Here is a 25905-nt window from a genome sequence, read left to right on the forward strand (position 1 = left end):
CTGATAGAAGTAAACCAACATTAAGTAGAACGCTGACTCTGTTTTGCTTGTTAAGAGAATGTGTTCATCTATGGGTCTAGTGGCTTTACCACCCAACGGACAGAGATTATACTTTTTACTCAGGAGCCCACAAAGTTTATTCAAGAACAGATTTTTTTTTTTCTAATTTCTAGCTCCTTGCTGCCTGCCACACTGTCCTGTTTAATTGATAGCATTCTGGTAACAGACCATACCATGGTCAGACTACAAATGACCCCATATCAGGAAACCAAAAGATCACAGATGTGCGTTTTAATTAATTTTTATTACAAGATGTGGGATTTAAGGAAGATATTCGAGCCCAGATTAGGCTATATTTGGAGACCAATGTCCCCACAGCTCCCTCTGCCATAGTGGCCTGGGAGGCCATGAAGGCCTTTCTAAGGGCCTATATTTATTATTCAATATTCTTCTCATAAGAAGAAGGTCAATGCTACTAAACTCACAGAAAGGAGAATTAAGAACATTGAAGCTAAATCAAAAAGGAATATATCTGAATCTATTTTAAAAGAATTGACCCACTTTAAATATGAATATAAAATTATAATATATATATAAAAAAAACCTGAATATCTTTTGTCCAGGACCAGGCATTTTTTGAATTGGGGGATAAAGGAGGGAAATTTTTGGCTAGGTACGTTAAACAAAGAGTCCAAATCTTCGGTAGCAGCAGTGATGACTGGGGATGGAAGCCTGGCAACTAAATCTAGGGAAATAAATGATTATATAAATCGTTATACATTTGAAAATTCTGCCACAGACAAAGAGATAATGTCATTTCTCAACAAATTATACCTTCCTAAACTGAGTGTCTCTCAACAGTAGGACTTAGATTTACCTTTTAGTTCACAGGATACTTTACCGCAGAATTTTTTAAATGTTATGCAGAAGACATATTGCCATTATTTGAAAATATGCTTGCAGAAGCATTTGAATTTGGCAAATTACCTCCCTCATTAAACCAAGCAATTATCACACTTATACTTAAAAAAAAAGAAAAGGACCCGACTGACTGTGAAAGCTATCGTCCACTTACTTTTACATCCTGCTGAGATTGAAATATTGGAAAATTACACAACATAAGGTTACTCTATGTTGAAAATTAGAAATAATATAATATGTGCAATAAGTAACCTTATGTTGTGTGATGAACTTTATGTTGTGTAATTTTCCAATAATTCAAGCTCAGCAGGATGTAAAAGTAAGTTTCTTGGGAAGTGAGCATTAGTGTTTAACACAGCACATCAGTGTGAAGTTCATCACCTCATAGTGACACTGTGATCAGTGATTTCTAATAATAGTAAAAACTTTGTAAAAGTTTTAGAGAGAGTTTCACTTGTAATACTTAGCTATTTCATATGCAAACATGTCAGCCAATCACAGGCGTTTACACTGAAGTCTCACACAGACACGCCCCTTCAAACAGAGCCTTCAAATCAGAGGCTAAAATCAGGCTAGGAAAAATGCCTTTTATTTCTAAATTATGAAACAAAAAAAATTTGATGTAAAAATCATACTAATATTATAAGGGCACCCCAGCAAACATTATAAAATAATAAAATAATCCAGTTCATGACCCCTTTAAATCAGTACCCTCTAAAAGTGTAGTGTTTTGGGACAGTAATCAGAATGGAAGACCTTGCTAAAATTCTTTTATTATGGAAATGTGCTTAAACATTGTAAGTCAAGCTGGTATACATTATTTAATTTGCTGGGTAACAGGATAGTTATAAAAAAAAAAAAGCAACAGTCAAAATTAACACATTGAAAGTTGAAAATTAAGCTATCCTGAATTTTGCAATATGATCTTGTCATCAAAAGCTGTAGTCTGGCATTAGGGCCGCTTTGACTGATTATCTGCAGCCGAAGCGCAGATCCTGCTGGAGACTCAACATGCCGTCATATTTTTCTTTGAGTTCAGCGCTCGTCTTGCTCTGCTCCAAACTGGGCCAAAACTCCACCCAGGTCCTCTCGCCCAGAGCGTACCGACCGCTGAAGAGGAAGCAGAGGAAGAGCATGTTAAACAAGGCCTTATGACAAACTAAAACGAATCAATTGAATCCTTTGTTTTTGATTATTCTTCAAAATCCAAATGTCTAAAATTTCTTTCATTCTTCTTACAATAGAATCCACTTTCTAACTTGACTAAGCACGTTGCTAGCATGATTTAGTTGTTAAAGTCCCCCTGTGGTAAAAATCCAGCTTTTAATGTTGTTTATATGTGTATGTGGTGTTTTCAATATGCTTTAAGACAAACCATGTGTAAATTCATAAGTCGACACCATTGCTGAGTATTTTCTCCTTAAAACTGCAGTGAACCAAAGACAGTCTCAAAAACACGCTTTGAAATCGCTGGTGTTTCTGACGTCACAAACTACCTTATAACCAATCAGATCAACGTGTGATCGCCAACGAGTGGATCTCTGAGCTGAGTGAGTGAGTGGAGGCGGGGCTCATTTGCATATTCATAGAAGCGCATATGAGGCAAGGGTGTCGAGCTACTTTAAGTCATGACGATTTTTTTTCCCAAGGTAAAAACTTTTAAATATGTAATTTTGGTGATCAAAGATGAGTTTTAAGGGATAATTGATTACAGGGGGACTTTAACATTTTCTAGCATGATTTAGCACATTGCTAGCATGTTTTACGTGTTGCTAGCATGATTGTAGCATAAATGAACACATTGCTAGCATGTTTTAACATGTTGCCAACATGTTTCTAGTGTGATTTAACACGTTGCTAGCATGTTTTATAAATGAGATTGTTTCAGTGCATTTTCAAATGAAAATGAGAGCATTATTTTATTATGAATACCGATAGCTACAGTACATGCTTTTTTTTTTTTTTTGGAGCGCAGTGTAAATGCACAATATGGGAACTACATGCACTTTTTTGTCATGTTTGCAACATTACCAGGCTTGCATACTTCCTTCAGTGAATTGAGTAGTACAACAATGCAAATGGTGCTTTAAAAATAACAAGCAGGCACAATTAACTACCCCACTAATGTTTAATTGTAGTTATTGTCTACAAATAATGTGATTGCACACTAACCATTCAAAAAGTGTTTAATTTCTCACGCTCTCTCATGAATACAGAGGCATTTTCACAGAACAGGACACACATGCTTTGAACCACAGGTCAAATGCACTTACTTTCCACCTTCCAGTTGAACATCCTCAGACTGGCCCATGATCAGATAGCTCTCACCCCGCTTCAGATCCAACGCTTCTTTGCATGAGATCTGTACGGTGAAAGTGCGCCGCTTCCCCTCCACATCGTTTTCCGTCTCTACACAGATAAGTAACATTTCAATACTGTATGTAACACAAATACACAAGTTTGGTGACATGTTTGAGGCTCTAAGTTTGTACTGGCACAACACAACTAAAACAAATCTAATTTGTTTCTCCCAAAATACTGTAAAGGCCAGATGTGAGTAGCTTATTTACTGTGGGTTATTAAACTTAAAAAAGATAACAGCAGAACATGTGTATATCGCTTTAAACTTATTGCTGAAATAAGTGGGAAACTTAATCTTTAAATCGACATCATTTACAAATGTATACACAGAGTTGTTGGAGTGAGGAATTATACCTTGTTTGAGGGCAATTTCAATCCTCATATTGTAATAAACTGTTGAAGCGTCGTCATCTTCACTCACCAGAACAGCTTTATAAACTGTAAAAAATGATAAGTATATATGCTGAAGACACTCTCATTAGCTGCAGTGTATTGTCTCTACAAAAAAACCCCGAAATTTTCATAATTTATTACCGTAATTTATTTTTGGTTCACATGCTTTCTTATTACGCAGAGCCTCTTGAATTTTCTCCTTCCGTTGAAGACTGCAGTTTTCTGTATCAGCAACAGACAGATAAATGAACCTGCTGTAGATTAACAGCATAACTTACTTAAACTTTCATGAAAACAAAATGCACGTTACCTTCGGCACACTGGCAGACATCATTCTTACAGATTTTTTGAAGAGCCCCTTCCTTCCTGGTCGGATGATAAAACTTCACACAGCGATTTTCTAAACATTGAGGAATCATGACAACATATGGGTCACACAGCTATACAGTGATTATTGTGTTGTAGAATCTGATATATAGCCGTCAGCCATGAAAATAATATCCAAATAAGTCATAAATAGGTAAAATAGTCAATAAACTTTCAACACCTTTTACTGTAATCATGAATTGAATGGGACTTTAACATGCAGAGTTAAACATAGTTATTGGTTTTTCTTTATGAACCTACTGTTGTAATGCAAATTATATATTGTGCTTAAAAAAAAGCAAAAAACGTGGATTTGCCAGAGGGAAAAATATGTGAATAAGCTGATAGGGTGGTTTTCTCTTCTTGTTTCGTTATAACTGTTATATCGTTGCTAATATTTGGCCAGTATTTAATGCTAGGCTTGAAGAATGAAGAATAAAATAACATTTTCTAATGTAATGTAACTTCATTAAGGAAGCATTTTCAGCACGCTCCACATTGTAAAGTTTGCATGACGTCAATCAAAGACAGCTTATTTGAGAAGCATTTATGGTTGGGTCTGGCAAAGAATGCTTTGTGTCCTGGTGAACTGATCAAATCTTTTTTGTAATTTATGTCAGACTACTGGAGTGTTTGCATGCACATCAGTTTCATACCTATAGAGTAGTATTCATATACAGTGACTGCTGCTGGTTGAATAAAGCCTCCATTCATAATCCTGTGCAGCCTGAAGGCGATCATATCTCTCCTGTTATTAGAAATCTGCAAGTGTAAGTGCAAACAGCAGACACTTTATAGTAGGGATGCGGGAGGAATTTTGAAGTTTCATTTTTAGTAAAAAAAAAAAAAAAAAAAAAAAAAAAACTGTTATAAATGCAAAAAATATATATATATATATATTAACGCAACATATAACTTATTCTGTCCTCTTTTGTGCACTTTCAGATTGGCTTGCGCTTCCCAAAATTGTTGGTATTCTGTTTGCAGTATTTCAAATGTATTGACTAGATGTTATTGAAAAGTCACAGCATATTATAATCACTTTAAAAATATGAATAGAATTTATGTAACAGAATCTATGTTATTATTCATTCTTATAGTAATTTTGGTAACACTTTACAATAAGGTTCATTAGTTAATGTATTAACTAACAATGAACAATACATTTGTTACAGTATTTATTAATCTTTGTTAATGTTAGTTAATAAAAATCCAGCTGTTGATTGTTTGTTGATGTCAGTTCACAGTGCATTAACTAATGTTAACAAATACAACCGTTGGTTTTAATACTGTATTATGTTGAAATTCATATTAGCTAAGATTAATAAATGCTGAAGAAGTATTGTTCATTCTTAGTTCATGTTAACTAATGAACATTATTGTAAAGTGTTTAATAATTATTATTTATAGTAATTTAGGGAGTAAGAGTCTCACTTTGCCTTTAACCTTGTTTCTAACATTAACACCTATATATATATGTGAGTGTTTTCCGAGTAAAACTGTCACAGAGACCTTGTCCAGGTAGAGGATGAGGGATCCTCGCTCTGAAAGCTGCTTGTCCATCTCAAATTTCTGAATCAGCCTGTCCCGTCCAGTTGACAGCTACAAACAGGAACAGAAAGTTATTGTTGGAGAGTTTGACAGCTTTTCTGCTTATGCTTCTTTATGACCTTTAATGCAAATCGCGTCTGCATTTAGCCCCGGTGGCCACCGCAACTTCCCGTGAAGTGCAGGGAATGAAAATTGTGAGAAAATTAAGCATAAAATTACATTTAGGAAATTTCCCACAACAGGACAAAGCAATATTTATATGATTTACCTTCACACTAAAGGTATATTTACATATAATATGCTAATGTTATGCTGACTATAGTTAATAAATTATACTATATTATAATTAGTTGTGATTAAAAGTTATTAGAAACATAACAGAAAGAGTTTGCTACTGTGGGACAATCCCAGACCAGAAGCTCATCTAGCACTGAAATTGTAGTGGAAATATTGGGCAGTCCATGCATTTTTTTTCATAGTGGGCAAAGAAAAAACGCAGTTTGTTGGGACTAATATGCACATTTCAATTGAAAGCCCATGGACTTTCCATTTTGGCAATAGCAAATGTGATGATAATGAAAAAGTGATCCATACCGCCTTCAGATCATTCTCATCCACAACAAATCCCGTCAGTAATGATATGTCCAGTATAGACATGGTGGCGTCCTTGTCCGCAGACAGATATCTGTGGAGTCAAAGAAAACGTGAACTTTCAATTGCACTAAAATATGAGGCTGAGACAGTTTTCTCCAACTCTCCGCAACATGTGAAGATGGGACAAGAGAGGAGAGATTAACATCAAAAAACATGCACACATCAGCTTTAACAGAATATAATAAATGTCATGATAAAGTACTGTACTTCCAGCCAAAACTTTGGACTGTCCACAATGTTAGTTAAACTAAACTTAATTAGTAATTCATTTGATCAATTCTCAAGGATTATTCACTGAACTTGGATATTGTTTAGTGCAAGTTTATACTTTCAATATTCAGTTGATCAGAACAGAATGTTGTGATGAAAATGGCACTTATTTGCACACCTGGTTTTGATAGTGAGTTTATAACTCTCAGTTGCTCCCGGATATGTTACTAAAAAGAAAGAAAGAAAGAAATTGTTTGTGATTTTCCTCATTTGTAACTCACTTTGGATAAGTGGGTGAATATCACAAAATGTGTAGGGCATTTCACCAAAAACAAAACAAAAGCAAACATTTGTTTTTATTATATTATGTTTAAATCTTATTATATATTTAATTTTGCATCAATAAAACGAAGCCTGTTTTAGAAACATTAATATTACTTTCATGAAAAAAAAAAAGTATTTAATTTTGGTTACAATACAAAATATTGTCTGTGAGGACCAGCATGATCATAATTTTTTTTTTACATTTTTAAATATATTGTATTTATGATCATGTCTCCCTCTGAAAATTGAAGACACACAAATCTGACCTTGATCTTCCCTTTCAAAAGTCAAATCGAGCTCAAAGTTCTTGCAGGTGTTACTCCCCTCTTTCGGTTTTGCATAGTACTCAGTCACGACCTGCCGAGGAGAAAACACAGTTTTCCAAGGTCTGGTGTATTGGTACATGTTCAGCTTTTAGCTTTGATTTATTGCTTTTTCTTCAATCACTTACAGTAACAGCGACCTCTCCAGAACCCTTGGCACTGATGGTGATCTGCCTGCTGGATGGAAGCTGTTGATGGACAAAAATAATAATGTACACTAATCAATCTTGATAAAATATATCAAATGTTGCTGATCAATATAAGAATTACATATAGAGGTTTCATCTTAAACCAGGTACAGTTGCTCATACATTATGACTTATGACAATATGACAATACCCTGTGACATTAATGGTCATTTATATCTAACCGTACAATATACATCTTAGGACTTAATTAACATTATTAACTCAATGACATTAAAATGGTAGCGTACAAACACGGTTTCCACTCACCTTGGTTGTTTGTGCGAGATGAGAGTCTTCTTTGCTGAACCTCCACACAATCGGCTGCTGGCTGCCTTCCACTTGGATGGTCATCTCCAGTTCTAACAGCTTGACGTCCGTCACTTTAATCCTGTACTCGGCTACAGCCTGGAACACCATGATGGTGGCCTGGGAGGGAGGAGACACGTTTGAACGGTTTTTCGCGCGTAGGTTTTTGCCCTTTTGGTCCCTCATCTTTCCCTCGGGTCATTTTGACCCGAAACACATTTAAACAATTTTTTTTAAAGATTGAATGTTCAATGTTCGGAGGGGTCCAAGACCCAAGGATTTTGTCGCACTTGAACCACGAATACACAAAAAATAAATGAAAAAAAAGTAACATATCTTTCCCTCGCGGGTCAATTTGACCCGCATAGGAATGAATGGAAAGCGAGGAATGCTTCAGTACACAGAAAAACCTAAAACTGCTCAAAATTCCAACTAAAAATGCTACAACTTTACCAAAAAAATATGTTATAATGTCTACATGTGTATCTGAATGCAGATTAAAGTGACTTTAGGACCCCGACGAACAGCTCCATATAGAGCTATAAGGCCATCTAGAGTCATGAAATATCCATTTATATTATAATTTTTTTCCGCAAGAGGTCGCAAAGCTGAATTAAAAGGGTTATGCATGAAATTGTGAGTTATTTTGAATTTAAGTTGAAAGAATGTGAGTAATGTGCTTAAATTACTATTTATTTTATTGATGAAATTGAGTTATTTAAAAGTAAATAAAATAAAAAATAACAAAAAATAACAAAAAAAAGATTTTTTAAATACCCACGAAGGAAAGATGTTACAAAGTACGAGGGAAGGGTGAAGGAACGGTGAAGGTTAAGGTTTATAGTCTGTTCTTTTACAGTTTTGGCTTTGGCACAAAATGCATCCAATGACTACATCGTTCAAATGACATGAACTCATTTCTCACTCAGACACAAACATCTCCAAAACTCTGTGTGCGTTCAGGCCGATTTGCATGTTTACATACTCTTTTCAAAACCTAGCATGCCTAGCATAATACAAAACTGAATAAGACTGCAATATGCTACATTTCTTCAGGGTAATACATTACCACGATGAAATATATTCCAAATCTAAAAAATGAAATACTATTTAAAAAAATTAGATGTACGTATCTGAACACCTACATGGGTGTTAGTGTTTCATTTTCATTGCCATCTATACAAAGTGGACATTTTAGCGGCCATTTTGTACTGTAATGTAAACATGGACCATGTAACAAACTGAGTGTCATTCTTTTTTGTAAAGAAGTTATCTGTTGTGTTCGTGTTTTGATTTTTTTTTTTAAGTCATTGTTTTATGAGTCAGTGTGTTTGCTGGGTAAAAACCTTTTCTAGTTTTATGGAAGAATGAATTGATTTGAGACATGTATGAAATATTTTGGAAGTTTTAGTGTATTTCTGGGACTAGATTTACCTACAGCTTGCGCCAGGATTTACTAAAGACACGCAGTGAAAAACTCGTGCTGAAAAGGCATAGACAGAGTTATTTTTGCGGCTGACCTTATTGTATATGCATAAGAATGTCCCTTTCATGCGCAAATATTTATGAGAGGAGAGTATTTAAATGATTCATGCAAGGTGATTTACTAAGGTTTGCGCTAGTCAATTTACTGGTATATATATATCATATTAAACATACTGGATGGACAGCTATACAATGTTCAATGTACACTACAAACCTGAGTCGTGCCATATCCTCCATTGGACTGCCTCTGGTTGTTGAGCCAGTTTACGATAGGAGCTGCGCTCTGAAAGTCTCCAGCTTTAACAAGAGCCAGAAGTGCATAGGCCGAAGCCTCCAAAGTATAGCTACTGCTTCCAGGCACGGGCCAGTGACTTCCATCTGTATGGGGTTAATTTGGTATAATTTTATTTATACAGCATATTTCACCATAAATATTGTTCCAAAGCAGCTGTACTTTTTTGAAATAAGGTAGACAAAAATTCAAAAGACATTTTATGCTTCTTAACTTTGTTTTATACAGTTTTATATTAAGTTTTATATTGTGTCATCATTGTTTATTTGTTAAAGCGAATTGTATGTGTTTATTTTCATTATCATTCTACTCTACCAGTCAAAAGTTTATAATAATCAAGATTTTTGAGTCTTTGTCTTCCTTGCTTTGAATAATGTTACATGTTATGTGTTGTTCTGCATCTTAATAATTTTTGCTTGTGATGCCTAGGCAGGTAAAACAAGAAATGTTAATGCTGATAGGGTGATATGGGTGCTGCATCCCACATAGCAACATTTTGACGGCCCAGATCCGGCCCACATCTGGCATACGTGGAAAGATGATCTGGCCCACATGCAGCGTGGAATGACAGCCCTTGGACGGCTCACTCCTGTTTGCCAGATCTGGGCCACAAGCCAGCCATAGCAATGCCACATCTCAGCCAAGAGCAAAGAAATAAACCAGAACCGGACCTTATCTGAGCCACAAAATCTGTGTATATTAAATATGGATCTAATATCTAATATGTCATCTCAGCCTTAATAAGCCTGTTAACAAGCAGAATCACTGAAGGAAAGAAGAGAACAGAAAAAGAGACGAGCAGAAACACAAGAACTACAACTGACTTCAGCCACAGCCTCAGATGAAATCAACTGAAGAGAAAAGAAGACATTAAATCTGTGAAGATCTCAGCAGAGGAGGATTAAACAACTCCACAAACAGCATTACCAGCTTCACTTATTACTAACCAGACTGACTTTATTTCTGTCAGATGACTACAAAAGTTTTTATTGAGAATTAACAGAGGTTTAACTCTAATGTGTTTCATTTGAAGTCACCATAACAGTGATTAGTGTTTCCATTAGTTGGGCTCTTAACTCTTATTATATCTTTTGTCTTTTTTGGCTGCTGTGACAGTGTGTTTGTCAAACACATTTGCAGCAGCAAAGAAAGCTAAAGTGAAACGAGATCAGGTGATGATGGTTACCTGTTGATGGTTTTATAATCATCATGAATTAAACTGATTCACTGAGGTAATTTGAATCTAACAATTGTGTTGTTCCATTAATATATTCACGTCACAAACCCTGTGTTACTGCAGCGTGAGGTCCAACAATATTATAACAATCAGTTTTTAACAAACATGAGCACGAAAGGTTAATCTATGATGACACACACAGATATCAACAATCAGCATATCATATTCAAATAAACATAAGAAAAGGCTGTGTCTTTACCTGCAGAGGCTTTTCCTAAGAGGACTTGTTTGACAAGTGCATTTCCATTGGCTAGAGCATAAGATGTCATAGCCACTGAGTATGGGTTCGTCAGACCATGAAACTGAGATCTAAGGTACGCGATGGCTTTATCAATGCTACTGTCGAGACTCTAAAGAGGAATAAAAACAAATGCGAGAATAAATTACGTGCATGACATATAATAAATTAACATTGCTGATATGTAGTTCAATGAAGCTAGCAACATATTGTCACTTTTCACTTTTTTCAAGTGTTATATATTAGCTCAAAGCCTAGCAGGACTCACTGAGATTTGGCCAGCACAAGTGCTTCTCCCCTCCTGTAGGGCAATGAGCACAAATGCCGTCATGGATGCTTGTGTGTTTGTCCCACGTACGTTCCCCTGTGTCACAGTGATGTCAGAAATAATGCATAAGTAAAGGTGTGGTCACAATTAGGGCCTACCATTGCATGTGTGAAATTTTGCACGTGAAATCCAGTCATGTAAATGGGAACTGGCGCAGTGAAGAATTTCGCCAGATAAACCTCTTTTAAATGCCAAATTTGCATTGTTGACCAATAACAAGCTTCTTGGTTGATGTTCGACAGTGATTTCTATGTGAGTAGAGACTCGTGACTTAGCAACAAAGCCTAACAAAAGAACAACAATGGTCAAGCTGTATCTACTCTGCCCTTTTTATACAACACTACACTTAAATATTCTTATATACATATATTAATAAAAGGGAGTGTTTTTAAAGCAGTTAATTAGGGATGGTCTGTTTGATAGCTGGTAGAATTATCCTTGGATGTTCATTTTGTCATTATTCTTGTACTTCATTCATGGTATTTTGTAGCATCAGGTGCCACTTTCTTTCGCCTGCCAAATTCCGCGGAGCAACGGTAACCACACCTTAAAACTGAGAAGATAAATTGTAAAATAAATGCTTGCAGGTTAACGCTGCTGTTTAATCTTTTCAATGTTAAAATACTTTCCATCTTAATCAGCTGAGAAAACACTCACTCTGTTTGTTTGAAGAGTTCAAAATGTCAACTTCTAACTCAACTAATGTAAAAGGAAGTCTTGGGAAATGGTGGTTTTTTTTTTTTGCAATTGCATTTTAGACCTTAATAGATAGATATATTAAGGTAAAAGTTGCTGCATAATTTGTAATGGCTTTACACCTGGTTTGATGTCAGTGACAAACCACCTTCTATTTTTGTTGTTTTGTATGTGCTAAATTTGAATATGTGGAAGCACAAATGAGAAGTTATGGAAGATGACATTTTCAGTAAATAACAACTTAAATTTTGTTCTGTTCATAAAACAAATATATTATAGGCTTCAGATGACTTAAAACATAGCACATAAGTAGTATGGCCACTGAAGAAAGAAAGTCATACAGGTTTGGAACAACATTTTTCAACCATCTTTAAAGTGTCATAGTGTTTAAAACAGGTTTCACTCACAATCATCTCTCCATGAATTACAGGGGCATCTTCTTTGAAAGTACCATCAGGTAACTGCTTGTTCAGTATGAGCCACTTGAGAGCAGAGCAGATCACATTCTGGTCTATGTTTATGATGTTACTGGCCATGGCAAATACTTTAGCAACATACGCTGTCAACCTTTAGGAGAAAGGCAACTAAAATGTAGTCTTAATGATGGCAAGATGCTTGATTAATAGTTCTTACCGAACAAGCAGAACTATTGAGAAATATATCAGTTACCAGGTGCTGCTTGGGCGATTAATCCATGCGGCATACGACCCGTCGGATTTACGATACGCCAGCTGTTGATTATAACCTGTACATCAACACAATTAGATGGCCAGACTCTATACAAGAATGTGAAACAAAAGTTTCAGAGCACAATAGTTTGCATTCCAGTCTTATGTTTAGTTTACCTTTTGTAATATAGGAAACAGCTGTCTGTCTAAGCCCAGCCTTCACGGTGTGCCACTGATTGGTTTTATCCAAGTAATGCGTTGCAATGACAGGCATCGTTAGGCCAATCATGTTCTGCTCCCCACAGCCACCAGGCTGGACGACCAGGGAACCCATGGCATGACCACTTATAGCCGCCTCTATTGTTATGCTGATCATATCTCCTGTGCACAAAGAGATTGACACACTGGTAAAAAACTAAGCCATAGTTTGTTTTACTTACAGGATTGGTTAGAAGAATCACCTATTGCTGATACATATGTGGTCGCAGGTGTGTTGGGCGCCTGGTCCCTCAGTATAAGGCTCCTGATAACCTCCACATGTTCACCACCTGCTCCAGAAAAATGGGAACTGTATAGTCATGCTTCACTCTTATTTGTACATGCAGGACAGGGATTTGAATGACTAGTGTGGCCTTTATTTATTATTTACAAAGAAATCATCCAGGGCTCAAGACAAAAATCATAAAACTTGAAACATTCACAAAACACTGAATGTGAAGAAAACACTCCCAACAACTCATGAAATGCCCACATAAAGGTAAAAATATATATATCCTTGACAATCAGTTCCAGAGGCTACAAATTTCCCCTTGAAGTAGGCTATTAGTCTACTCAAAAATAAAAATTCTGTTAAACAAGTAAATGACCAAACAATGATTTGTGTGCATTTCTTTGTTTTGTTGGAATCATCTTACCTTTTTTAGAAGGATTTAACTGTAGATTTTGATTAAGTTTGGTCAAAACGCCTTCAGCCTAAGGAAATTAAGAGAAGAGTAAGTGAGTGAGAGAACAAATTCTCTGTGTTCAAAAAACACATAATACATATTTGCAACTAGCATGTTTCGTTTGTATTATGAATTATGACTGGAATGTATGCCAGTCCATTTCTTTATGTCCCTGTATGGAATCAGGGAATGGTATGTTTTGTCATCTCTTGTGTTCTGTTCACAATATGTTAAACCTACACTCTGCAAATGATATACTGTCTTTTTATTTTCTAAGCAAGATGGGGTTTTTTTTCTTACCACCACTAGGAGATCTTTCTTCACGCCATCGCTTCCACGTCCCAAGGCAGCTGCCTTCACCTCAATTGCATGGCGTCCAAAAGCCATTGGGACAATGACAAAAGGTACTGAATATGATGACTTAGCATCTACCGCCACTACGATTTGGAACTTTCCTTTACTACTGGCCGGGCTGCAGATGTCCTTGGTTTCCTTCAGTTCCACACGTACCTAATACAAGAAATGAAAGTCAGATACTCCTTAAGAAGAAAGGAGAATAGCCAAAGCATATTTTGTCATCATGCTGAGCGCCTGTCTGATAAGGTTTGCCATAGTAAAACATTCTTCCAATCTGACCTTTACTTTACTGCCGTAAAGGTTGTGGATAACGGCCTTGATTTCAATTTGCTCATTGCGCACGGCTGAATATGGAATCTTCAGGTCAATAAAGAAGTCCTTCATCACTATCATCTCACGAACATCTGCCACACAGATACCTTTGTAGAGAAAAAAGAGAGCAAGCCGTCACAGAAAGCATGAGATGTTTTGTAGGCCTAGAACATTTTCAGCCCAGGACAACAGGACATAAAATGGAGCGATGCATTGAAATTATTGTCTGGGGTAATCAACAGCACACTCAAAAAAAATGCTATGTTGGTTTTAATTAACTTTTTTTATGTCAAATGTTGGCTTTAATTAACTTTTTTATGTCAACAGGTTCCATGTTTCCATGTGGATTTATGTAACATTATTTATTTCAATTAACTTAAGTTAATTACATAAGGTTAATCCAATGCCAGAAACTGGATTATTTGTTTTGGTTGAATGTAAAAATATTAATTTTCGGATAATTGAACTTAATTAACTTAATTCTTTTGGACAAAATTAAGACTGTTAACCTTATTCAACTAAACGCTTGGATTAACCTTATGTAATTAACTTAAGTTAATTGAAATAAATAATGTTACATAAATCCAATGTAACCTAGTTACGTGGAACCTGTTGACATAAAAAAGTTAATTAAAGCCAACATTTGACATAAAAAAAGTTAATTAAAGCCAACATAGCCTTTTTTTGAGTGCATGCCACAAATGCAATGCATAAGGATGGAAAATTCCCAGGAATTTCCTTTAATATGGACAAGTGGTTTGTATGTTTACAACATCAAACTGTACCATGAGTCTTGGACAAGCTGATGGCTGTGATTTCCCAGGTAGTTATGGAGTCTTTCAACTGTAGGCCATTTCTGGGTATGGTGGTTGTTTGACTAAAAGAGAGATCATCTTTTACTTAAACAGGATCATCACTGGCTGAGCACTGACTGTTGAAAACTGCAAGTCACACTCACCACTGGCGGTTATTTGACGGACAGTTAGGCAACACCACTTCCTCCCAAAGCCAACTTTCAGGGAAAAGTGTACGTGACACAATGTCATCTGAGTTCACAAACTCTTCGCTTTCACCTGTGGGTGAAAGGGTGGTTGATTTATTTAGACAAAACAGAAGGTAAGAAGGTAATTTTCCAATTGGATCAATTCCTGCAATTGCAGAACCACAACTTGTAACAGCTCTGCCTGCTCAAGACAGACCTTAAGCAGGATGTGAGTCCAGGTGAATTCGCTCGAGTGTTTAAATTGAAATATGTAGACTATTTTTGAGAATGCTCTTACTGCGGGATAGAAGCTGTTCGGCCTGTTTATCCGCCTCTTTTTTGTTGTTGGTCATCTCATTGCAGCAGTGCAGGAAAGCCTGTCTGCACTCCTCTCCATCCAGGATAAATCCTGCCCGATACTCACAAGTATATGTCAAAGCAACCATATTCTTCATTCCATCCATACAGCAATCCTTCTCAAGGCCAGAGTACTTGTTCACTATAGGTGGATCAGAAAAGAGAAATGGACAGGGACTGATTACATAAAATTTGGTTAGTCTTTTTTTGTTTTGACTTATCTTTTACATCTACTGATTACAAACGTATTTTCAATTGGAGGCCAGCACCAAGGGTGCATAGGCACATATTGTTTCTGTTCATTTTCTTGCCATCACCATCATCTCTGGCTGGGAGTCCATGAACTGTATGAGCTCCTAGAACTGGTAAGAAGTTGTGATAAATGACACACTAATTGTGGGGAGTTATAAAGTTTTTCAGGCCAAATTTACACAGCAAAATCCCCAGTGTTAAATTAACACTCCTCAGTGTTTATATGTGTCCACACTACAGGGTGTTAAAAATTAACACTGAAGCAGTGTTGAAGTTAATGAGATAATTAAGTTAACACTGAAGCAGTGTTGAAGTTAATATGCGATAATTAAGTGATTAATTAAGTGATGATTGGCCATTAGTGGTGACACCTGATGATAACAAGCAGACTCACTGAAGGAAAGAGAAACAAGAACAGAAAAGAGAAACACAAGAACTACTGACTTCGAGCCATTATTGCACTTATTATTTTACCAGTTTGACTTTATTTCTGTCATACATCTACACACGGTCTTATTCAGATTTAACAGAAGTTTAGATGGTAATGTTTTATGGAATGTTTCGTTTCATGTCACCATTATGGTGACCAGTGTTTGCTTTAGTTGGGCTCTTAACACTTTATTATTTAACATTAAGATTTCTCTGGCTGCTCCAACTCTGTGTTTATAGAGCATATGTGTTGTGGCAAGAGAAACTATGACTTGGGCTGTGTTTCCTGAAAACATTGCAAGCCTAATTTGATTGTATAGACCATTTGTTGCAGTTGGTCTGCGATCAAGTTAAGTTTAAGATGCTTTTGGAAATTCAGCCCTGGTTATGTTTCAATGATGAAATTACTAGTGACTTGATTCAATGATGTCACCCAGCATTATAAACTGATTATCTAATTGTTTTATTAATTTTTCACTACAGTAGTTACTTCCTGCAATGTTTTAAAGATCTGAAGGATTTAAAATCACACACAGACATCAAGAATCTACATATGAATCTCAACAATGGTTACAATCAAACAAATGCTTAATGTTGCAATGCATGATGGGAGCCACCAATCAGAACGCATCAATGGCTGACATCATGCATTGCAGCATGAATAAATTATGCAGCTGAATTGTCCTGTAATTTTCATTGTTTTTTTCTGTTTGCTTTTATTTTACTATTGTTTTGTTCTGACTTTAGTATCTTGTTTTGTGATGTTCAGAGTTGATCTGTTTGTCACTAGTTTGTTTATTGTCACCATTGTTGAGATTCATATGCTGATTCTTGATGTCTGTGTGTTTAAACACAATAACTTCTTTGCTCAAAGTATTTTCAAAATTTTTGATATTGCTGTTGGATCTCAAACTGTAGAATCTCAGAGCTATAATCACCAATACTAAAACGAGACATCATGCATATAGTCAAAAATTTAGAGTCTGAATGACATCAGTGAATCAGGACATTACATGATGATAATGTCATTATCATCAAAACATATTGTGAGCAGGTCATGTTTTCTCTTGCAGTAACAAATGTGCTTTATAAACACAGAGTTGTAGCTAGTGTTGCTTTCGTCAACGGAAATTATGACGAAATATTGTCGTCAACGAACCGTTATCACCTGACGAAAACGAGACGAGACTAGACGTAAATGCATGGTCATGTGACGATGACTAAAATACATGCATAATGCAATATCGTTGACGAATAAAAACGAGACTAAATGTGGTTTAAAAAATAAAAACTATGCTAAAATGTCTCTTAATTTTCGTTGACCAAAACGAGACGAGACGAAATGTTTTAACGTCACGACGAATGAGAGAGTTGTGCGTGAATAGCTTTGTCGGCTTTAAATTCTGGATTGCGATCTGGTCACCCGATTATCAGCGAATTTAACAATATATTACTCCATTAGTTATTCTATTAAAATGTCTCATTGATATATTTGACACATTCATAATCATTACTTTTGCCGGTTGTTTGTGAAAGCTGTAGGCTATGTTATTGGCAGCGTCTCTGGTTACATGAACACGTCGCATCAGCGCCAGAACATGGAGATTTTATTTTAGAGAATATCGCAGTCGCACAACCTATTCAATATTCTATAATTAAATAAACTAATCGAATATCCAAAAATCGTGACTCATCCCTGCATGGAATATCTTGTTTCTTTTCCCAAATCTTCACTCACGTCTCACTCACCCATTTTCTAAAGGGATTATAAACGTTTCTTGGTTCGCTTTTAATTAGGCCTATTATATTCGTATTCTTTGTGGTAAAGTAGAAAAACGCTGTAGGACAGATAGCCTACATTTGTACTTGCATGTCAAATTCTTTTTAACACAGTGCTTGTTATATTAGACATCTATAGGGCGCGAGTTTAGCTGTAAAGCGCGTTTCACACGCGCGGGTGATTTTTAGTTTCACTTTCTCTGGCAGCGCAATCTCAAACATAGCCTAAATATCTCGCCCTTGTGGAGGATAAAATGCGCTCTTCAAACCAATTTACATCAAGTAGAAAACACGAAGATATCATAAAGAGATCGATATCTTCGTGTTTTCCTGCTCGTGTCCCACATCCCTCTCAAAGCGCAGAGTGTAGCCTATATCACGCGTCTTTGTGTGGAAATATAAAACAAGTTTTTTTTTTTTTTTTTTTTTTTTTTTAATAACCCCCCAACCACCGCCGGTAGTTGGTCCATTACCGCGGTGGTAAAAAAAAAAAAAAAAACTGCCACCGTCACAGCCCTAAATATAGGCCTACTAAATAGCCTATAAGCCTTGTTTGAAATTCTATATTGACTGGGTTAAATAGAATCGCATTACTAAAAAGAGACTAAAATACAATTTTCATTGACTAAACCTAGACTAAAATGTCATCAGTTTTCGTCGACTAAAACTAGACTAAATGTCATCAGTTTTCGTTGACTAAAACTAGACTAAAATGTCATCAGTTTTCGTCGACTAAAACTTGACTAGACTAAAAAGAGTATGAATGTGACTAAAACTAATAAAAACTAAAACGAAAGCTTGACACAAAGACTAGACTAAAACTAAAATTAAAACAGGCTGCCAAAAACAACACTAGTTGTAGCAACCAAAGAAAAACATATATTAAAAAATGAAAAGAGTCAAGAGCCCAACTAAAGCAAACACTGATCACCATAATGGTAACTTGAAAAGAAAAATTCCATAAAACATTACCGTCTAAACTTCTGTTGACTCTCAAGAACTTTTGTCGATGTATGACAGAAATAAAGTCAAACTGGTAATAAGTGCAACAATGTGTAATGACTCGAAGTCAGTAGTTCTTGTGTTTCTCTTTTTTCTGTTATTGTTTTTTCTCTTTCCGTCAATGATTCTGCTTGTTATCATCAGGTGTCACCACTAATGGCCAATCATCACTTAATTAATCACTTAATTATCTCATTAACTTCAACACTGCTTCAGTGTTAACTTAATTATCTCATTAACTTCAACACTGCTTCGGTGTTAATTTTTAACACCCTGTAGTGTGGACACATATAAACACTGAGGAGTGTTAATTTAACACTGGGGATTTTGCTGTGTAAGGTCTCTTTCTCAAATTCTCTAGTGTTGAACTTGCAAAAAAAAATTAATGTCAAATATGTACTTTCTCAAACTCACTTTCTTCATGCCAGCCTCACATTTGTGTCAAGTACAAAATACTTGATACAGTGCTGGTCAAATGCTATTCACATATTGTACATACCAAACCATTCATCTATGATGCATCTTAAGTAGTTTCTTGACAATTATTTTGATTCAAATGAAACTTAGTACCTAAACTTGGGATCATTCCCTGAGGTTTGCTATTTGTGGGTGTAAATGGAGGAATGCAGCTTTCTAACCTAGAGTCTCCCAGAGTTGTTTTATGGTCACTTCTCGTTTTTTCCTTCGAGATGAAGAAAGGCATGCGGCATCTGGAACAGACCAGTTTTAAAAATGGAATTAGTCACATGCATTCATTGATAATAGTGAAGTCTGTACGTGGATCATTTTGAATAGGTCAAGTAAATAATGCAAGTACTTTTTCTGATGCTAGTGCCTCCAGCAGAGCTGGACTCAAACAGCAGGCCGGCATCGCTAAAAACTTGCATGCTTTCTTTTCCACTTCCTGCTGTGCAGCCAGTGTCATGCGACTCAACAACGTCCCAGATCTGTTGGAGGAATTAATGAGAAAGTGAATGAAGTCAATATGTTTAGGTAAGAAACTTTCTAGATTCAATTCTGATCTACCAACCTTTGTTTGAGTTAGTCTGTTCTTGTTGTTGAGAACATAAACACCTTTATCCACAGCAACCAACCCAACCTTGGCCCCAGGGTCTCCTGTTACTTTCAGGCCAAATTCTTTACCAGGCTCATATACATTCTTAGGATTGTTGACTTCCACTTTAAGCTGGGAGAGCAAAAAACATAGATCAGAAAACAAATGAAGATCAATTCACAGTGTTGTATGACCAGGGCCAAAATACCGTTCCCATGCACGTGTCCTTCACGTCGACCCAGACTGAATCAGACACCACCTCAGACGAGCCCACATGGTAATAAGCCACAAAGCGGAAGGACGGCACCATGTCTCTGGTTACAGGTAGAGACAGAGACACTAGAGATTGTCCTCTCCTCTTGAACCTGTCTGCTTGAACAATCTCACCTTTACTTAAGATCTGTAAATGAGGCAGATAAAAGACACTGAATATATTTTTGGAAACATTTTCACTGCTTGAATCATGACATGACTGTCTCTAACCATGTATGTGTAATCTTGATCTCTGACTCCTGGACTTTGTCCAGTGTTGAGATCGACTTTCATTTGATCACCGATCTGAAGCTCTGCAGTATCAATGCCGACGTGCAGGTAGTTGCGGGAGCCGCCTTTGGGAATGTAAGCAAGAGCCGTCATCGTCTTCACTGCCTGCTGTTCGTTGCTTAATTGTGGATCTTTGGTTTTTGCCTGAAAAGAATCAATACATTGTTATCTGTGCTGTAATATACTCCATTGTTTTTTTTAACATCTGTTAATCTGACTGAACATCAGTTGAGATGGAAGGTCTTACAGTGATCTGCAGTGTAGAAGATCCTCCTGGAGTATTTATGGTAACCTTTGCAATGCCATTGGCTCTTGTTTGACCTCTGACCCCTCCAGGATTGACCTCCACTTCCACATTTTTAGCAGGTGTCTGGTCAGGATTTGTTACATAGACCTTAACATAAAACCCAGAACAAAAAATAAGGAACACAGTAATATTTACTGAAAGATTGCTCTTAAGGTTATCAAATCATGTTTTTTGCTTTTTAGCCAATGGTTTATACCGAGACATCGAAGGGCATCCCAGGTTTGAAGAATTGTGGTGTTCTTTTGAAGTGGATGGTGTACGGTGACGTCACAATCTGAATGCCTTTCCTGGAAGCTTCCACCATTTCACTGCCTGAAACACACATGCGTACGATAATAAACTGAAATTAACACATGCACATTACATAATGTTTCTGAGGCCTGAACATGTCCACGTTGTTGTCCAAGAAGAAGGTATGCCAGACATGGTGTAGTTCTTACCAGTGTCGGTCAGCAGACTCACTGTAATGTACAGTGATTGGCCAACAAGCTGCATGATGTTTGGGAAGGTCTCTAGGATGTGTTTTCTTCTCAGTTCTGCAGTTCCACTTCCATCAGAGATCTGACATTCAACAGGAAAACTTGATCAGATCTGTGCAATTTCTGCTGTATTTGTCAACTATCAACTGTCATATATGGACTCATTATACTTAGTGTGTGTGTCTGCATATGTCTAAGTAGAAATTATGAACACGTAAGACACATGTTTCTGAGTTTACGCCATTCTTGAAGAGGGCCTTTTTATCTAGAACCCCCCCCCCCCCCCCCCCCCCCACCCCCACAGAAATGATTCATATATGGAGCAGAAATAATCCTAAAATCTAAGTTTAATATAAATCTCTGGTATTTTCACAAACGTGTGTGTGTGTGTGTGTGTGTGAGAGAGAGAGAGAGAGAGAGAGAGAGAGAGAGAGTAGTACCTTCACTTTCTGTAAGGAGCCTGGCATACTTATCTGCCCTTTATCTTCAGTAATCACACCAAATACAACAAATCCATGACCATTGACTGTCTCCCCAAACAAATACCTTTAGAATACACAAACACACACTTATATACTTTAATAGCTAATATATTCTAAAACATTATTGCATCTGTATTTATATTTGCTAGCTATTAAATTAGAAAACATGCATATGGCCATAATATTAAGTACAAAAAAAGTGCTGTACTTGGCTTCGATATCGACTGATAGACTGTCATCGTTCACATAGAAGAAGGCTTTCTGTGGTCTCAAAGAGACCTCGAAGCTGGGCAGGACTGCAAGAGGAAAGGGAAGAACCTGAGTTAACTCTGCATTGCACATGTCATTGGTGTATTGTGTAATGCTGTTTCGTAACAGCTCGCAAAGACCCATCCAGAGACACCTACCGTATTCCTTGACTTCAAACTCACTGGAGAAGTTTGTCTGTGGGCTGTTCTGGTGCCACGCCATAAGTTTCCACATCCCTGGGCTAATAAAAGTCACAGTCTTATTAAAAGATAACAGGTACTTTCCACAAAAAGGGTACAACATTTTTCAAAAAGTGGTCAGTGAAAAAGGTGCCTATCTTCAGAAAATGTAATATGATATCATATTATTTATGTTAAATGAGGTTTGCAATTTATTCAGTTTGCAAAATAAATATTCAACATATTGAACACTTGTCCAATTCCTAAGGACAAGCAAAAGCAATAAAGGCACAAAGATGGGACATCAATTTGTACTGTACTCTATTTTTGGAAAAGTGCCAACAAACTGACTCGGCAATATTAGGTTTTAAGTATATTCAATACATTTGAAGCACTGAAATAGGATACTCACCTGGCCGGATCAGTCAGGCTGAATGTTCCTGACACCAGTCCTCCACCGGGATAAACGGATTTGCTCTGAAGGCTGATGCCATCAGGTGTCTGTCAACATTGAAGATTTATTCTCTAGTTGCAGTGTAATTGACGAACACGTATAAACATATTTGCGTGTAACAAATTTGAGCTTGCATGCACAACCAGACAAAATCAGTTATTCACATTCACTGTAGAGTACAAAAGTCTAAAAAATGGTGGTGATCTCAGACTTTTGGACCCCACTGTAGTTTAATATGCACAAATACACAGACGGAGGGTGCATTTACCAAGATCTCCACTCGTACTCCACTTTCTACGGGCCGATTCATGCCTGGACTCAGTGAAAACACCCTGTAAAAAACTAGAAGGAGAAGACAAACATCTGTGTCATTGCATCTAAGATCTCAAGAGACAAAACTGGCTCCACAACAAACAAATGTAGAACAGCAAATATTTCCACCTGTGCTGTCCGGAGTGTAGATGGTCTTATCAGTCTGTAAAACTATGTGTCCAGATTGAAAAATCACCATGACCTGTTTCTCCAGCAGCTTCTGTGGAAACTGAGCTTGCAGGATGACATATTGCTCCACTCCCTTCTCAAAGGCATATGCATTACCAGGTACCTACAGGCACACGATACACGAAACAACACGCTGGAACAGTGTTCACACAAAGCCCAACATAGCAAACTACCATCCATTGGTTTAAGTCCACTGTAAAACACATCCTCTCTGATATACATGTTAACATATGGACATTTTTGACACATAGACAACCTTCTCACCTCTATCTCTACCAGATCCTGGTAGTTCTTGGCAGATGTCAGAGAAACTGATGTACTCGTCACTTCACGCTTGTCTTTAACGTTTCTCACAGAGATTTTAACAGCCAGACTGGCTCCAGAATAGTCCTGCGCCTCCACAAACACTTTCTCTGTGAACCCGACTCTCAGCAGGTTCGGGGCCGAGAGAATGTAGCTGAACAATACAGGTTCATTTAGGAGGAGCAGGTGGGAATACAGAAGAATATTTCAGTCACACTTTATTTTAGGGCCCAATTCTCACTTTTAACTACGACTTTTGCCTCAATAAACTCCTGATTACATCTTATTAATAGTTTGTAAGGTAGTTGCTAAGTTTAGGTATTGGGTGAATTAAGGGATGTAGAATATGGTCATGCAGAATTAGGCATTAATATGTGCTTTATAAGTAATAAACAGCTATAATATCCTAGTATGCATCCTAATGAGCAACTAGTGAGAATTGGACTCATTTCACAGCACTTTTACAAAGGATACAGCACTAAATAATGTATTATTTACTGAAAATTAGGGCTTCCAAAGTTATCTTATGAGATCAATTTAAATACGGTACTTTATGTTTAAAGGAATAGTTCACTTACAATTTTAAATTCTGTCATAATTTACTCACCCTCAAGTTGTTTCAAACCTGTATGAGTTTCTCTCTTCTGCTGAACACAAAAGAAGATATTTTGAAGAATGTCAGGAACCAGACAGTTCATGGACCCATTGACTTCCATCATAGGAAAAAAAAATACTGTTGAAGTCAATGAGACCAGAAACTGTCTGGTTACCAACATTCTTCAAAATATCTTCTTTTGTGTTCAACAACTTGAGGGTGAGTAAATGATGACAGAATTAAAAATTTTAAGTGAACTATTCCTTTAACACCATTTAACAGTTAAATTTTAACCCACGATTATCTCATTCTGTTGTGAGTGATTTGGTTGGACTAATCAGAAGCTCTTTGCAAAAGCAGATAAACAAGACACAACAATCCTGCAGCTGGGATCTAATTTCTTAAAGATGGAGAAAGACCTTAACAGCTATTTTAAATAATATTTTAAATCCATTTCATCACAACTCAACAAGCATCAGTTGTGTGTGTTTATACTCACAGGGGGTCGCAGAGGGAGAGGAGGGGTAATGAGACGACCACCGCCGCCAGCCACACCGAGTCCACGCGCATCATGCCTGTATCTGAACTATAGCAGACGCTCATTCTCAGTATATTCATCCTCACTTGAGTCCCTCCCTCAGTGAAGAGCATCATCATCATCCTCACTGTCAGTTATTGAGTAACATGGGTGGAGGGACCTGAACTATGATTCACTATGATCATCTTGTGCGATTAAAGTTGTGACATTTTCGCTTTCTTCTCCTCTGGTTCAGACCATAGACTGTAAAAAAAGACCATCACTGCAGCATCATGCTGTCATGCAGTGATGTGCCTTTAAATGGATCAATCGATCAATCAATCATTCAGAGTTTATATTAGGTAAAGAAAGCAGGTTTGTTCCCATTGATCTCGGCCCTTGGGGTCTATATTACCCCAAATCGACTTTTCCGTAGTTATTAAACATGGTTCCCTTCATCTCAGTTGCATAAAATTTGGAGATTTTTTTTTTTTTGCATTATCTATTTATACACACACACACAAAAAAATGGGCTTGATTTGGTTGTTCTAAAGGTGTGTAAAAAATAAAATTGGTGACCCCACATTTGGGGTTGGGAAAAGCCCAATATTTTTCGATTTGTCATTTCATTTACTCTTCACTTTTGTTCCTATCCACTTATTGCTTTTTTTGTTGTTGTTGTTGATTTTATTCACTTTAATTTATAGAAAAATGTGTTTCTTATTCTTAAGTTAATAATTGTATACATTTCGATTATCAAAAAAATAATATGTAATTGCAATCAAGTCTTTTCTTTTAGTGGCAACTTATGTGGCATTATTGCAAATTTATGTGGCATTATTGCAATAACAAGACAGTTCAAAAAACCTCAAACAACAACAAAATATTTTTTTCATTAAAAAAATTATATTTCATATGCATGCTAATGGTGTAGTTGAGGAATTCTGCAGTAAATAGGTTAAAAAAAAAAGTATGTCACATCCCCCAAACCAGAGCATAAATGTATAGATGAAAAGTAAGTGAAAAAAATTATATATAATTTGTATATGTATATATAAAATGTATATTTTTTTGTAAGACCATACTAACCCCAAAGGACCACTGTGTGCACTGGAAACTTATAGGGTTAAACATCGAACACCCGGGTTATCTGTCGTTATCAGCCTGCACATGCAAACTCATAGTGAACATGAAATAAAAACCACAATTGCTCAACATGTCAAGTTGCTGTTAGTGTTTGTAACCCTGCAGCTCGATTTTATATTCTTTTTTTTTTTCCTATATTAT

The 25905-nt window shown here is 36.6% G+C and overlaps 1 protein-coding gene across 1 annotated transcript; it reads right to left on the bottom strand.

Moving 5' to 3' along the window:
* Positions 1–1674: 1674 nt before the first annotated feature.
* LOC311285804 (complement C3-like) lies at positions 1675–24776 on the bottom strand. The gene is made up of 41 exons (XM_084401603.1): positions 24601–24776; positions 23468–23660; positions 23144–23306; positions 22971–23044; positions 22661–22749; positions 22228–22310; positions 22029–22116; positions 21779–21884; positions 21300–21420; positions 21056–21171; positions 20800–20946; positions 20493–20696; positions 20218–20409; positions 19986–20141; positions 19773–19902; positions 19594–19665; positions 15435–15635; positions 15113–15227; positions 14940–15031; positions 14122–14261; positions 13786–13995; positions 13456–13513; positions 13003–13089; positions 12719–12922; positions 12543–12618; positions 12281–12440; positions 11118–11213; positions 10811–10961; positions 9297–9460; positions 7559–7717; positions 7232–7291; positions 7047–7137; positions 6635–6683; positions 6187–6277; positions 5554–5643; positions 4698–4803; positions 3986–4075; positions 3817–3897; positions 3637–3720; positions 3195–3330; positions 1675–2031 (listed from the first exon to the last, which is right to left on the bottom strand). Exons 1-41 carry the CDS (start codon positions 24759–24761, stop codon positions 1893–1895), a joined length of 5025 nt encoding a protein of 1674 aa, XP_084257729.1. The 5' UTR covers positions 24762–24776; the 3' UTR covers positions 1675–1892.
* Between the last annotated feature and the right edge of the window lie 1129 nt (positions 24777–25905).

The sequence above is a fragment of the Rutilus rutilus genome, assembly GCF_951802725.1.
Source record: "Rutilus rutilus genome assembly, chromosome: 2".
Classification (NCBI taxonomy): domain Eukaryota; kingdom Metazoa; phylum Chordata; class Actinopteri; order Cypriniformes; family Leuciscidae; genus Rutilus; species Rutilus rutilus.